The 15,026-nt window shown below is 34.8% G+C and overlaps 1 protein-coding gene across 1 annotated transcript; it reads right to left on the bottom strand.

Moving 5' to 3' along the window:
• Positions 1 to 504: 504 nt before the first annotated feature.
• On the bottom strand, positions 505 to 14,664 carry izumo1 (izumo sperm-oocyte fusion 1). Its single transcript, XM_074639334.1, has 10 exons — positions 14,340 to 14,664; positions 6,469 to 6,744; positions 4,766 to 4,840; positions 4,567 to 4,650; positions 4,429 to 4,449; positions 4,197 to 4,286; positions 3,814 to 3,935; positions 3,499 to 3,649; positions 1,002 to 1,167; positions 505 to 629 (listed from the first exon to the last, which is right to left on the bottom strand). The coding sequence occupies exons 2-10, from the start codon at positions 6,668 to 6,670 to the stop codon at positions 545 to 547; spliced, it is 996 nt and encodes a 331-aa protein (XP_074495435.1). The 5' UTR covers positions 6,671 to 6,744; positions 14,340 to 14,664; the 3' UTR covers positions 505 to 544.
• Between the last annotated feature and the right edge of the window lie 362 nt (positions 14,665 to 15,026).

Here is a 15,026-nt window from a genome sequence, read left to right on the forward strand (position 1 = left end):
TGGGGGATTTTTAGTGGGTGTGTTTAAGAGCGTGTGTGTGTTGTACGCTCTGGTTTTATTACACCACAGTCTCTCCGTTTTACGAGCGAGATGTCAGCGTTTGATTCACCATGATTCACACTGACAATCCTAGCTCATTGTTTAAGACAAACAATATATTGAATAAATATCTCTAATTTTAGTTACTTTTTATCTTTGGTCTTGAAATATTTTGTCTATAATTTTATTTATCCTATTTGAATGGCATGTTTCTTTTGTGTTTTAACGTATTATGATTGTTTTACCCTGTATGTGAAGCAGCTTGAGATTTCGCTGTATTTTAAAGTGTGCTACATAAATTAAATTCATTATTATTATTATTTTATACTTATCAAAAACATTTACACACCCTTTATGCTTCATGTAGCTAACATGTTTTCTCACTTCTGTGTAATTTCTAGACTTGACTCTGCACTTTGCGCTGGGAAATTTATTTAGTCACAGAGAGAAATGTCCAACCTGATGTGAGTCAAAGTGAAGTGTGTATTTACTGTGTACAGTGTCTTCATGACGACACGTTTTGGGTGTTTTTTCCCTCCATCCTCTTTCTCCTCTTCTCCTCCGCGGCTCTCCTCTGGCTCATCATCATTCTATAAACACAAACAGTAATTTTAAGTCCCAACTAATACAAACGAATAACAGGTAAACCCTGTCCATCTACATAACACCTGTTGATTTTTGTGCTAAACTAACTGACATCACTTCCTGGAAAAAGTGACGATACTTTCAGACAAAACAGCTGAATGACGTAATCGGCTCAACTGTAAACAATAAACCTATTATATGGCATATACCCTAGCCTCATAAATCATGATTCACTCCTCAAACTATACGACTACCTGACCACTTCCTTCATCTTGCATCATTTACTTTGTCATGCTCTCGGACTGTTCCGTGTCACCCCGTTCACATCCACCCCTTCCTGCTAACCTCCAGTCCTCCACCACTACGCAGTCTCTCACCTCAGGACGACGGCGAGGCCTACGCACGCTGCCAGGCTCAGAGCTGTAACCATGACGATGACTGGCACCAGCAGGTCCTTCACAGGTTGAAAAGATTGGCTTTCTACGAGAGGCAGGGAGGGCAGAGTGATGGCGGGTTTGTGAGTTGTGTTAGGCTTCGGGACGACTGTGAAGGAGGAGGAAGAACAACAGAGAGAGATGAGCTAATGGAGTTGTAGAACAAGATTTGTGTAGAGGAAAAGACTACGCCTTTCAAGAGGGGTTTTCACATCATTTTGCCAGTCACCAACCTCCAAATAGACGGAGACTAGACGGAAGATTTATTTTGTTAATTTAGCAGCTAGGTACTGATAGTGAGAATGAAAACACTTTTTATGAATCCTCTGGTTGGGGTTATTTTGTCATTTTATCTGCAGTATATAGCATAAGCTTCGAATACCTTCGAATATGTGCTTCGAAGCTCAAAAAATGGTATTCGAGACAGCTCTTATTTCAATACAGGCAAACCCGGTGTGCTTTGTATTCAAATCCATACAGCAATAAGGAACATATATGGACGAAAACACTACATGAAATACAAGGAAGCCCACACAGCGAAAAAAAAGAACAGAGAAAAACCACCCACCCACTTAAAGAAATTGACACACCCTGAATCCACCCCACAGACCCAAACCACAACAGACACATACGCAGTAACTAATTACAAGTCTTTACTTCACCTTTTGAACATGTAGTGAATTAATTTCTTTGAAATCAACTGCAGTGTTTCTAATTTAGCTAATTTAGCTTTAATGGATAACTTCAGTATTTTTCAACCTGGACCCTATTTTCCCATGTTTTTGTTTCTAAGTGTCTATAGGGGACAACACTTTTTGAATTTGGGATTATTGAAGGAGAGCACTGTAACCAGGAGCCACCAAACGAGCTGTAATTAGTCATTTGGAGCAACCTGGTACTGTCAGTTTACGTCCACTAAAAGTGCTCGTTTTTGCCACTGACAGGCTGAGATTGTTATTATAAGTGTCTGACAACATTACGGAAAGGACCCTATGGAGAAATAAAACCTTTTTCTTACCTTTTGCTTGATCTTGTCTGTTAGTTATTGTGGGTCTCGCTCGCTCCACATTGTCAAAATCAGCTAAATATTCAACCATGACATTGAAAATCCTTTAGATAACACTAAGCTACGCTTTCTGTACTCCAACTAGGGCTGTCAAAGTTATTGGTTTTAATGCCATTCATTTCTTTAACGCATTTGATCTTTCGGAGTTTGTACCTAAGGTTGTACCTAAACCTAAGGAATCCATTGGTACCAACCATGTCATACTAGCTCGTCACAAAGGAGGTAAAATAACGCTCCGAACTTGCGCTAAATTTTGGTGAGGAAAAACTATCAAAAGGATGAAAAAGGGTTCTCTGGGTACCCACGAGTCTCCCCTTTACAGACATGCCCAATTTATGATAATCACATGCAGTTTGGGGCAAGTCATAGTCAAGTCAGCACACTGACACACTGACAGCTGTTTTGTTGGGCTGCAGTTTGCCATGTTATGATTTGAGCATATTTGTTATGCTAAATACAGTACCTGTGAGGGTTTCTGGACAATATCTGTCATTTTTAATTGATTTCCAATAATAAATATATACATACATTTGTATAAAGCAAGCATATTTGTCCACTCCCATGTTGATAAGAGTATTAAATAGTTGACAAATCTCCCTTTAAGGTACATCTTGAACAGATAAAAAATGTTGATTAACTATGGACAATCTTATTGTATTCACAACTAAGGACAATCTTGCGATTAATCACGATTAAATACTTTAATTGATTGACAGCCCTAACTCCAACATAATAAACTCTGACACCGGTGTCCCGTGGCAATCCTCTCTCACACACGTTTCCACTGTTGTTTTCCAGCAAGCAGTCACATGACACGATGACAAACGGAAAGCAAAAGGTAAAAAAAAGGTTTCATTACTCTGTAGGGTTCTTTCCATTATGTTGTCAGACACTTATAATAACAATCTCAGCCTGTCAGTTGCAAAAACAAGCACTTTTAGTGGACGTAAACTGACAGTACCAGGTTGCCCCAAATGATTACAATAAAGCTGGTTTAGCGGCTGGCGGCTGCAGCGCTCTCCCTCAATAACAGACCAATTTAAAAAATTGTTGTCCTCATTAATCACTTGGACACAAAAACATGGGAAAATAGAGGATGAAAAATACCGAAGTTATCCTTTAACATCCTCATGGCCCAGACGACTAAAATTTAAAGAGCATTTGTACTGGAACACCCAGACTGAGACATCTGATTTGAGTGTTTTATTTACTGCCAATTATTTGGAGTTGACAAATGTTTATTGGAGTGTTTGTTCTCTTATGTGGCAACTGTTAAAACGTGCTAAATTAACTCAGATGTGATGTCGACTTTTGCCGCTTGAATTATCTGCCAGTTTTTCTGTGATGTCCTGTCTAATAAGAGCTGTACTCTACCAGCGAGTTGGTAGTTGACTCTGTAGAAGACGGTTCCGTTTCGGCCCTGCAGAGAGCAGCAATATGTTCCCATATCCTTCGCTTTCAGCTGATTTAAGATCACAGATGAGTCGTCTGTCACTACCAGGACTGTGAAGTCGCTCTCGTTCAGCTGCACACAAACACACATTAGGAAGTGATAGTTGTAAATTAGTGGGTGTGAGACAGTAAATTTGCCTATTCTTGATGATACGGTGCAGCTAAATAAGGAACAGAATGTAGAGGGAATCAGGAAGCATACAAAGTGTTTTTTACATAGCTGCTAAAGGGTCTTCCATATCCTGGCAAGTAGGGGGACCAGGAGTAGTGGTACTCTGTTTTTTCCAACAGAAGACGATGCCATGGTTGGAAACAGTTCAACACAACCTGATCTCCCTCAAAAGCAAGCATGGAGGACGCTGGAGAAAGGTTGAGATAGGATAGGAAAAATGAGAGGAGAGATGCTTCATTCATTTGCGTCAGGATTACTTGAATAATCTCTTTCATTAGCTGTGCACATGGACAGACAGCGGAGCCTCGCTTAGGGACACATTTACACACTCGTGACAGCATGTGTCCATGTACTCAGATGGAACGGTGCACTCCCAGTACATTGGTACGACCAGCCCCCACCCACTCACCAACAACATGAACACACAAACAAATAAAGAAATACATACAATCGCAGTACGGTTGGGTAACGGGAGAGGGACAGACGTGAGTCTTGTACTGGCAAGAGATGCAATCCAGTACTCTTCGTCTCAAAAGCCCTGAAAACCATTCCACACATACACACACACACACACACACACACACACACACACACACACGTCTTGTAAACATGAACTTAATATATAGTGCATACGTGCACAATGTGCTCATAGAGGGAAGGGTCAGACAGAACAAACTTACCACACCGGTTGGGGCACAATTCTGAGGGAGAGACAAGCAAATGATCTGTAACTAATGCATCTTGTACACGACGAAGACTTGCACAAAGTGCCCTGCCTCATACTGTGCAGAGCGCTCGCTGTTATTCATGCCAATTACCCTGACTGATGAATCTGTCCAAGTGCTTTTCTAAGATCTGCCTGCCTATCTCCATGATCTGAATGGTTTCCATTTGTAAAGTTCCTTCAAAGAAAAAAAAAAAAGAGCAGGCTTCGTCTTAAAATCTGGATGTTCTGATTAAAGTGTCAACTCTAAATATATTCAGTGATGATACAACGGAACACATTTTGTTTCTCACCAACCAATGGCTGAGACAAGAAGTGGTCAAATTCACTCTGGTACTCCTTTCTGACTCTGTAGAAAGTGGTGGCATCTAAGCAATGGGAAACAGACAGTTATATGTTACTGATTTTACTATTTTACAGTTTAGACACATCTTACCTTTATTCTGAATAAATAAGGGCCAAAGCGGTGAAAGCTTCAATTGCCAAATCATAAAAAACTAAGGCTGTCCTGAATATAATTTTTTGGGCTTGGAATCTTCTGTCTAGGGATGTGACAGTGAGGAAAAAACACTGGTGTTAGCGATTACACCGGACATTTAACAGGAAAAGATGACGGTCAATATGTGTAGCGCGCTTACTTTGATTTTTACCCTCGAATGGCGGAGTGTCTGGCCTCTCCGGTCCAGCTTTCGCCGCAGGTTTCCACCCAGCGCTGCTCCGCCCCGCACAGCGGCTGTGACCGTTCCGTCCTCCTCACAGTGATTATCTCATTAACGTTATTGTTCCCTTATAGCATTGGGTTAAAATCTGAAATATTGCCAAATAGGCGCGTTTGCTTTTCGCTTCGACACCAAATCCTCCGCCATCTCTCGGTCTGTCAACTCTCTCTCGTCCCGTGTGTGAAATCTGACTCCTGCTACTCTGAGCTGAGACTCCGTATGGAGCAGACACTTTCACTTTCAGATTGTAGCGTCTGTCGACCGACTATGTATTGATAACATGACGCTGATACGCCAAAATGAACTAAATGGGTTTTATTTCTATAAAAAAAGCAAAACAACGTTGGGGGCGGTGTGTACGTAATGTAATCAGTGTATGACTGACCACTGTGGTGCCGCACTACTGTACACACGCGCACCTCTACACATAACAAACAGTGATATCAGTCTGAGAATAAGTAATGATAATGAATGTTGAATATGAATAATGAATAATGTTGTGTGATTATTCCTTAACTCATGGGCTATTTTAGGATTTATTCATTATTATTACATACGAAGCATTCAACTACTAACAGGGATGCAAAGATACCGATACTGGATCAAATATCGGGCTAACACTGATTCAAATAGCTGGATCGGATATCGGTGACAATGGGGCCAATCTATTCAGTTCAATTTTATGTTTATATGCTATATACATTATATACTGTAATTTTAATTCATATAACTTTTTAACAATTTGTTGCTGCATTAAAAAGGTTTACTTTTAATTCCTGTTCATTTTGATGATTTTTTACCAAGTTGCTGGTGAGCGATTTATTATTTTAATAATAAAGAACAATTAGAGAAATTTATATCTATGTATTTATTGGTCACATTTTGTTTTAAAAGTTAAGAAAGCAATGTTTATGTCAAGCCTGATGTCGCCTTACACATAAAAGAATGATCCCAGTTCGCTTCCACACAGTGAGGCATACAGATTATTAATTAAACACTGGTATCAGATCGGTACTCGGTATCGGCTGATACCCAAAGCCCAGGTAACGCTATCGTATTGGGACTGAAAAAGTCGGATGGGTGCATCAATTTGGAGGTTGAATACCATGGCAACGGTCGAAGCATTCGGGTCAGCCTTATAAAATAACCCTAGCCACCTGACAATATTTGGGAAAAATGTAATGAAACTAAGAAAAGAGATATGGGGTATAAATTGCTTTACGTGAATTATCAGCTCATGTCATGTTGTTCGGTGCTAAACCAGGTCTTAATCTCACCAATGATTCCCATTCGCTCCCTGCTGGTCACTCTGTAGGTGCGGTAGGCATGTGTACGTATCTTTTCCATGTCAATCTGGCTGACAATAGCGGAAGCCTTCAGGAAATAGCCATCGTCCCGGAGCCTGATCCTGCGGTCACACTGCAGACAGGCCTTGGCTGCAAGGACGCAGCAGAGCAGGGACACCAGCATCAGCAGCATCTGGCCTCTGCACCCCCCCGAGCCGATCAGGATGAGTCACTTTGGCTCCTGTGACTTTTCACTCAGTGCCGTTTCTGAAACAGAGTTGGCAAATATTATTGCTGCTACAAACATCACTATTACTGGTAGTGCAACCCTTATCACCACTCCTACAGCTGTTCTTCCAGCAACTGGCACTTTTTCTGTTACTACAGCTACTGTACCACAAATACTAGTGTTACTCCCGCCACTCCTGTTTTTCCTATCAGACCATAATTTGCATTGCCAAACAACCTATTAAAAAAATGCATTTTATTCTTCAGATTAATCCATTAATTAAGAAAAACAATCTGACTCAAGATGGTGCTGCGGATGGCTACCTCCCTGTGTTGGTGCACATTGTTTTATATTATACATATCTTTTTAATAGTATTTTCTTAATTTTCCTTTTCTATTCTAGAATTATGCCTCTTGATTTTTGCAGTACTATGTTTACTATGCACCACAACACCAAGGCAAATTCCTGGTATGTGAAAACCTACTTGCTTGGCAGTAAACCTGTTTGTGATTTCTGAAAATAGTGACAAATGCCCATCACAATTTAACAAAAAGCCCAAAGTGACACCTTCTAAATACTGGTTCTGCCCGATTAACAGTGGAAAACCCAAAGATATTCAGTTAACTGTCACATAAGACAACTGAGAGACTGAAAGCAGTGAATGTTTGGCACTTTTGCTAAAAAAACATACAAAAATAATCAATTAATTGATTAATTAAAATTGTTATTTTTAAAATATTTTTAATAAAACATAGTTGCGGATTATAGTTCTGCTCTAACCATCTAAGAGCAATATTACGAGAATAAAGTCATAACTTTACGAGAGAAAAAGTCATAATATTACGAGAATAAAATCATAACTTTACGAGAAAAAAAGTCGCAATATCACGAGAAAAAAAAGTCATAACTTTAAAAGAAAAAAAATTGTAATATTACGAGAGAAAAAGTCGTAATATTACGAGAATAAAGTCGTAATATTACGAGCAGTGGCGGCTGGTGGATTTTTTTTTGGGTAGGGCCAATCAATTTCAACAAACATCCTAGTACGATTCAATGCAAAAAAAGGTATCAAAAACGCATTACTACTTTGCAGTTACATTTTTATCATTTATTTTTGAGTCTTGCAAGAGTAGCGCTACTAGTGCTTGGCTGTTCCATTGTCATGCCGTTAAAATGGGCTGTGAGCGAAGAGAAGTGGAGAGAAGCGAGAGATGAGAAGACAAGATCACGCGAGAACTGACATGAGCCCTGACGAGAACAGAGAGACACACGTGAACGTGCGCGCGCACACCATGGGCCAAATCAGTTTGGCCCTCCCGGAAGTCTTTTTTACGGCGCTGATTGGATGAATTGTATGTCATTCATGCTTGTAATCATATATCTTTAATCAGTGATTGGCTGTACTGCTTATTAGACCCGCCTTCCTTGGGCCAAATCCATTTGGCCCCAGAAAGTGCACGTGCAGCAGAGCAGCTGAGAGCTGCACTAGCAGAGAGTTCAAGGAGGAAATCAGATATTTGGCGCAGTTATCCTATTTTACAAATATTACGGGTATATTCCATAGGTCAAAAACACACATATTGACAATTTTTAGAATTTTTAGAATTTTTAGAATTAATAATTTTATAATTTTTTTTTTTTTTTGGTGGCTCAAGGTGGGTGGGGCCAGGCCCCGTGGCCCTCTATTGGCCGGCCGCCACTGATTACGAGAATAAAAGTTGTAATATTACAAGAATAAAGTTGTAATATTACGAGAATAAAGTCATAATATTACGAGAATAAAGTCGTAATATTACGAGAATAAAAGTTGTAATATTACAAGAATAAAGTTGTAACTTTACGAGAATAAAGTCATAATATTACGAGAATAAAGTCGTAATATTACGAGAATAAAGTCATAACTTTACGAGAATAAAGTTGTAACTTTACGAGAATAAAGTCATAACTTTATGAGAATAAAGTCATAATATTACGAGAATAAAGTCATAATATTACGAGAATAAAGTCGTAATATTACGAGAATAAAGTCGTAATATTACGAGAATAAAGTTGTAACTTTACGAGAATAAAGGTCATAACTTTACGAGAAAAAAAGTTTTATTATTACGAGAATAAAGCCATAACTTTACGAGAAAAAGTCGTATTATTACGAGAGAAAAAGTCGTAATATTACGAGAATAAAGTCATAAATTTACGAGAAAAAAAGTTGTAATATTACTAGAATAAAGTCATAACTTTATGAGAAAAAAAGTCAAAATATTACGAGAGAAAAAGTTGTAATATTACGAGAATAAAGTCATAAATTTACAAGAAAAAAGTCGTAATATTACAAGAATAAAGTCATAACTTTACGAGAGAAAAAGTCATAATATTACGAGAATAAAATCATAACTTTACGAGAAAAAAAGTCGCAATATCACGAGAAAAAAAATTCATAACTTTAAAAGAAAAAAAATCGTAATATTACGAGAGAAAAAGTCGTAATATGACGAGAATAAAGTCATAAATTTACAAGAAAAAAGTCGTAATATTACGAGAATAAAGTCATAACTTAACGAGAAAAAAGTTGTAATGTTACGAGAATAAAGGTCATAACTTTACGAGAAAAAAAGTCGTATTATTACTAGAATAAAGTCAGAACTTTACAAGAAAAAAAGATGTAATATTACGAGAATAAAGGTCATAACTTTACGAGAAAAAAAGTCAAAATATTACGAGAGAAAAAGTCGTAATATTACGAGAATAAAGCCATAACTTTACGAGAGAAAAAGTCGTAATATTACGAGAATAAAAGTCGTAATATTACGAGAATAAAGTCATAACTTTACGAGAAAAAAAGTTGTAATATTACCAGAATAAAAGACAAAAACAGGTCTGTTGTGAGTCTCGGAGGGTTAACTGCTTTATACTCTGTTGCTATGGCTACTACCAGTGCTGCTAGCATTCTGTTGCTAGTACTTGTTGTAGCTAACGTTACTGCTACTATTGCTATAGCTAGTTAGCTAGCTAGGTTAACGTTAGCTTAATTCAGCCGTTGGTGCTGTTGGTAACGTTACCACAGCTGCCTCCACCACCACTAATGTAACCAATGATAACAACAGTAATAAAGCTAACTAGGCCTACAGCTAGAAGGCCTGGTTACTCCACCTGTTTCTACTGTTGCTACTACTGTTAGCTCTTCTAGCTAACAGAAATGAAATGGAACCGTAATAACACAAATATGATCAAAACAAGGGTACAAAAGAGCTGAGTACTTACTTCTTTACAGTGTTCTTTCATTGACTGTCATTCAGCTCTCCTGTTTATAGCTAGTTGCTGTCACCCAGTGGTCACTTAAAAAAGCATGGTACAGTAACAAAAACAGTATTGTTTGCTGTGGAAAAAGTCGTAATATTACGAGAATAAAGTTGTAACTTTACGAGAATAAAGTCATAACTTTACGAGAATAAAGTCATAATATTACGAGAATAAAGTCGTAATATTACGAGAATAAAGTTGTAACTTTACGAGAATAAAGTCATAATATTACGAGAATAAAGTCGTAATATTACGAGAATAAAGTCGTAATATTACGAGAATAAAGTCGTAATATTACGAGAATAAAGTCATAACTTTACGAGAAAAAAGTTGTAATATTACAAGAATAAAGTCATAACTTTACGAGAATAAAGTCATAATATTACGAGAAAAAAAGTTGTAATATTACAAGAATAGTCATAACTTTACGAAAAAAAAGTCGCAATATTAAGAGAAAAAATGTCTTAATATTACGAGAATAAAGTCATAACTTTACGAGAAAAAAGTTGTAATATTACGAGAATAAAGTCATAACTTTACGAGAAAAAAGTTGTAATATTACGAGAATAAAGTCATAACTTTACGAGAAAAAAAGTTGTAATATTACAAGAATAAAGTCATAACTTTACGAGAAGAAAAGTTGTAATATTACGAGAATAAAGTCATAACTTTACGAGAAAAAAGTTGTAATATTACGAGAATAAAGTCATAACTTTACGAGAAAAAAAGTCGCAATATCACGAGAAAAAAAAGTCATAACTTTAAAAGAAAAAAAATCTTAATATTACAAGAGAAAAAGTCGTAATATTACGAGAATAAAGTCATAAATTTACAAGAAAAAAGTCGTAATATTACGAGAATAAAGTCATAACTTAACGAGAAAAAAGTTGTAATATTACGAGAATAAAGGTCATAACTTTACGAGAAAAAAAGTCGTAATATTACGAGAATAAAGCCATAACTTTACAAGAATAAAAGACAAAAACAGGTCTATTGTGAGTCTCAGAGGGTTAACTGCTTTAAACTCTGGCTACTACTGTTAGCTCTTCTAGCTAACACAAATGAAATGGAACCGTAATAACACAAATATGATCAAAACAAGGGTACAAAAGAGCTGAGTACTTGCTTCTTTACAGTGTTCTTTCATTGACTGTCATTCAGCTCTCCTGTTTATAGCTAGTTGCTGTCACCCAGTGGTCACTTAGAAAAGCATGGTACAGTAACAAAAACAGTATTGTTTGCTGTGGAAAAAGTCGTAATATTACGAGAATAAAGTCATAACTTTACGAGAAAAAAGTCATAACTTTACGAGAATAAAGTTGTAATATTACGAGAATAAAGTTGTAACTTTACGAGAATAAAGTCATAATATTACGAGAATAAAGTCATAACTTTACGAGAAAAAAGTTGTAATATTACAAGAATAAAGTCATAACTTTACGAGAATAAAGTCATAATATTACGAGAAAAAAGTTGTAATATTACGAGAATAAAGTCATAACTTTACGAAAAAAGTCTCAATATTACGAGAAAAAGTCTTAATATTACGAGAATAAGGTCATAACTTTACGATAAAAAAGTTGTAATATTACGAGAATAAAGTCATAACTTTACGAGAAAAAAAGATGTAATATTACGAGAAAAAAAGTCTTAATATTACGAGAATAAAGTCATAACTTTATGAGAAAAAAAGTCGCAAATTTACAAAAAAGTCATAACTTTACGAGAAAAAAAGTCGTAATACTACAAGAATAAAGTCATAATATTACAAGAATAAAGTCGTAATATTACGAGAATAAAGTCATAACTTTATGAGAAAAAAAGTCGCAATATTACAAAAGAAAAGTCATAACTTTACGATAAAAAAAGTCGTAATACTACGAGAATAAAGTCATAATATTACGAGAATAAAGTCGTAATATTACGAGAATAAAGTCATAACTTTACAAGAAAAAAAGTCGTATTATTACGAGAATAAATTCAAAGCTTTACAAGAAAAAAAGTCGTAATATTACGAGAATAAAGTCATAACTTTACGAGGAAAAAGTTGTATTATTACGAGAGAAAAAGTCGTAATATTACGAGAATAAAGTCATAACTTAACGAGAAAAAAGTCGTAATATTACGAGAATAAAGTCGTAATATTACAAGAATAAAGTCATAACTTTACGAGAAAAAAAGTTATAATATTACGAGAAAAAAAGTTGTAATATTACAAGAATAAAGTCATAACTTTACGAAAGAAAAGTCATAACTTTACGAAAGAAAAGTCACAATATTACGAGAAAAAAGTCTTAATATTACGAGAATAAGGTCATAACTTTACGATAAAAAAAGTTGTAATATTACAAGAATAAAGTCATAACTTTACGAAAACAAAGTCATAACTTTACGAAAGAAAAGTCACAATATTACGAGAATAAAGTCATAATATTACGAGAATAAAGTCGTAATACTACGAGAATACAGTCATAACTTTAGTAGAAAAAAAATCTTAATATTACGAGAATAAAGTCATAACTTTGCGAGAAAAAAAGTCGTAATATTACGAGAGAAAAAGTGGTAATATTACGAGAATAAAGTCATAACTTTACGAGAAAAAAGTTGTAATATTACGAGAATAAAGTCATAACTTTACGAGAAAAAAAGTTGTAATATTACAAGAATAAAGTCATAACTTTACGAGAAGAAAAGTCTTAATATTACGAGAATAAAGTCATAACGTTACGAGAAAAAAGTTGTAATATTACGAGAATAAAGTCATAACTTTACGAGAAAAAAGTTGTAATATTACGAGAATAAAGTCATAACTTTACGAGAAAAAAAGTTGTAATATTACGAGAATAGTCATAACTTTACGATAAAAAAAGTTGTAATATTACAAGAATAAAGTCATAACTTTTCGAAAAAAAAGTCGCAATATTAAGAGAAAAAGTCTTAATATTACGAGAATAAAGTCATAACTTTACGAGAAAAAAGTTGTAATATTACGAGAATAAAGTCATAACTTTACGAGAAAAAAAGTTGTAATATTACAAGAATAAAGTCATAACTTTACGAGAAGAAAAGTCTTAATATTACGAGAATAAAGTCATAACGTTACGAGAAAAAAGTTGTAATATTACGAGAATAAAGTCATAACTTTACGAGAAAAAAGTTGTAATATTACGAGAATAAAGTCATAACTTTACGAGAAAAAAAGTTGTAATATTACGAGAATAGTCATAACTTTACGATAAAAAAAGTTGTAATATTACAAGAATAAAGTCATAACTTTTCGAAAAAAAAGTCGCAATATTAAGAGAAAAAGTCTTAATATTACGAGAATAAAGTCATAACTTTACGAGAAAAAAGTTGTAATATTACGAGAATAAAGTTATAACTTTACGAAAAAAAAGTCTCAATATTACGAGAAAAAGTCTTAATATTACGAGAATAAGGTCATAACTTTACGAAAGAAAAGTCATAACTTTACGAAAGAAAAGTCACAATATTACGAGAAAAGTCTTAATATTACGAGAATAAGGTCATAACTTTACGATAAAAAAAGTTGTAATATTACAAGAATAAAGTCATAACTTTACGAAAACAAAGTCGTAATACTACGAGAATAGTCATAACTTTAGAAGAAAAAAAATCTTATTACGAGAATAAAGTCATAACTTTGCGAGAAAAAAAGTGGTAATATTACGAGAGAAAAAGTGGTAATATTACGAGAATAAAGTCATAACTTTACGAGAAAAAAAGTCGTAATATTACGAGAATAAAGTCAAAGCTTTACAAGAAAAAAAGTCGTAATATTACGAGAATAAAGTCATAACTTTACGAGAAAAAAGTTGTATTATTACGAGAGAAAAAGTCGTAATATTACGAGAATAAAGTCATAACTTTACAAGAAAAAAAGTTCTATTACGAGAATAGTCATAACTTTACGAAAAAAAAAGTAGTAATATTACGAGAATAAAGTCGTAATATTACGAGAATAAAGTCATAACTTTACGAGAAAAAGTTGTAACTTTACGAGAAAAAGTTGTAATATTACGAGAATAAAGTCCTAACTTTACGAGAAAAAAAGTCCTAACTTTACGAGAAAAAAAGTTGTACATTACGAGAATAAAGTCATAACTTAACGAGAATAAAGTCATAACTTAACGAGAAAAAAAGTCATAACTTTACGAGAATAAAAGACAAAAACAGGTCTATTGTGAGTCTCAGAGGGTTAACTGCTTTAAACTCTGGCTACTACTGTTAGCTCTTCTAGCTAACAGAAATTAAATGGAACAGCAATAACACAAATATGATCAAAACAAGGACACAAAAGAGCTGAGTACTTGCTTCTTTCACTGTGTCATTCAGCTCTCCTGTTTATAGCTAGTTGCTGTCACCCAGTGGTCACTTAGAAAAGCATGTTAGAGTCACAAAAACATTGTTTGCTGTGGATTAACTCACCACTGTGGTTTGTTCAGGACAGCTCTTGTGCAATCTCTTCAGCTCTTGTTCCTGTTGATGTGGCTCACAGTCCAGCCAAGTCAGAATCTGCTATTAATTAGCCAACTAATTGCTTATTATGCTGCATACAACCACAGCAAAATTGTGTGTTCACCCTCCAAAGTCGTCAAAGACAAATAGTTAATAATAAAAAAAATGCAGCTATGTTAAATCACATATATTCAAAGTTATTTTGTAGGTTAATAAAATCCTTTGAAAGTCATCAAGTGTTTGTGATATTTGAATTGTTTCCATGGACACATAACACACAGACGATGATTTAAAAATAATTATTAATAATAGTTCATCTATCTTATCTATGCCCTGTGAGTTTGACAATTTCAGTTTGTTGACGGGATAAACTCTTGTAAACTGTTTCTGTAAGTAATTTTAAAGACTATCTTACTCTCACACTACATTTCCCAGAAGCCCCTTCTTCTTCTTCTTCTTCTTCTTCTTCTTCTTCTTGTTCGTTTAACTAAATCAGTTTCTCTTAAAAACTGAATAATTTCACAGTATTTGTTGTTATAATGT

This window comes from Sebastes fasciatus, chromosome 6 (genome assembly GCF_043250625.1).
Source record: "Sebastes fasciatus isolate fSebFas1 chromosome 6, fSebFas1.pri, whole genome shotgun sequence".
Taxonomy (NCBI): domain Eukaryota; kingdom Metazoa; phylum Chordata; class Actinopteri; order Perciformes; family Sebastidae; genus Sebastes; species Sebastes fasciatus.

Bases quoted from the DNA above. Each gene is read 5' to 3' on its own strand.
- izumo1 (XM_074639334.1), bottom strand. From the start codon at position 6,670: ATGCTGCTGATGCTGGTGTCCCTGCTCTGCTGCGTCCTTGCAGCCAAG. The intron at 4,841-6,468 runs GTGAGATTAAGA...CCCATTGCTTAG, and splicing joins GGAGCGAATGGGAATCATTG to ATGCCACCACTTTCTACAGA. The intron at 4,287-4,428 runs GTAAGTTTGTTC...AATGGTTTTCAG, and splicing joins ATTGTGCCCCAACCGGTGTG to GGCTTTTGAGACGAAGAGTA.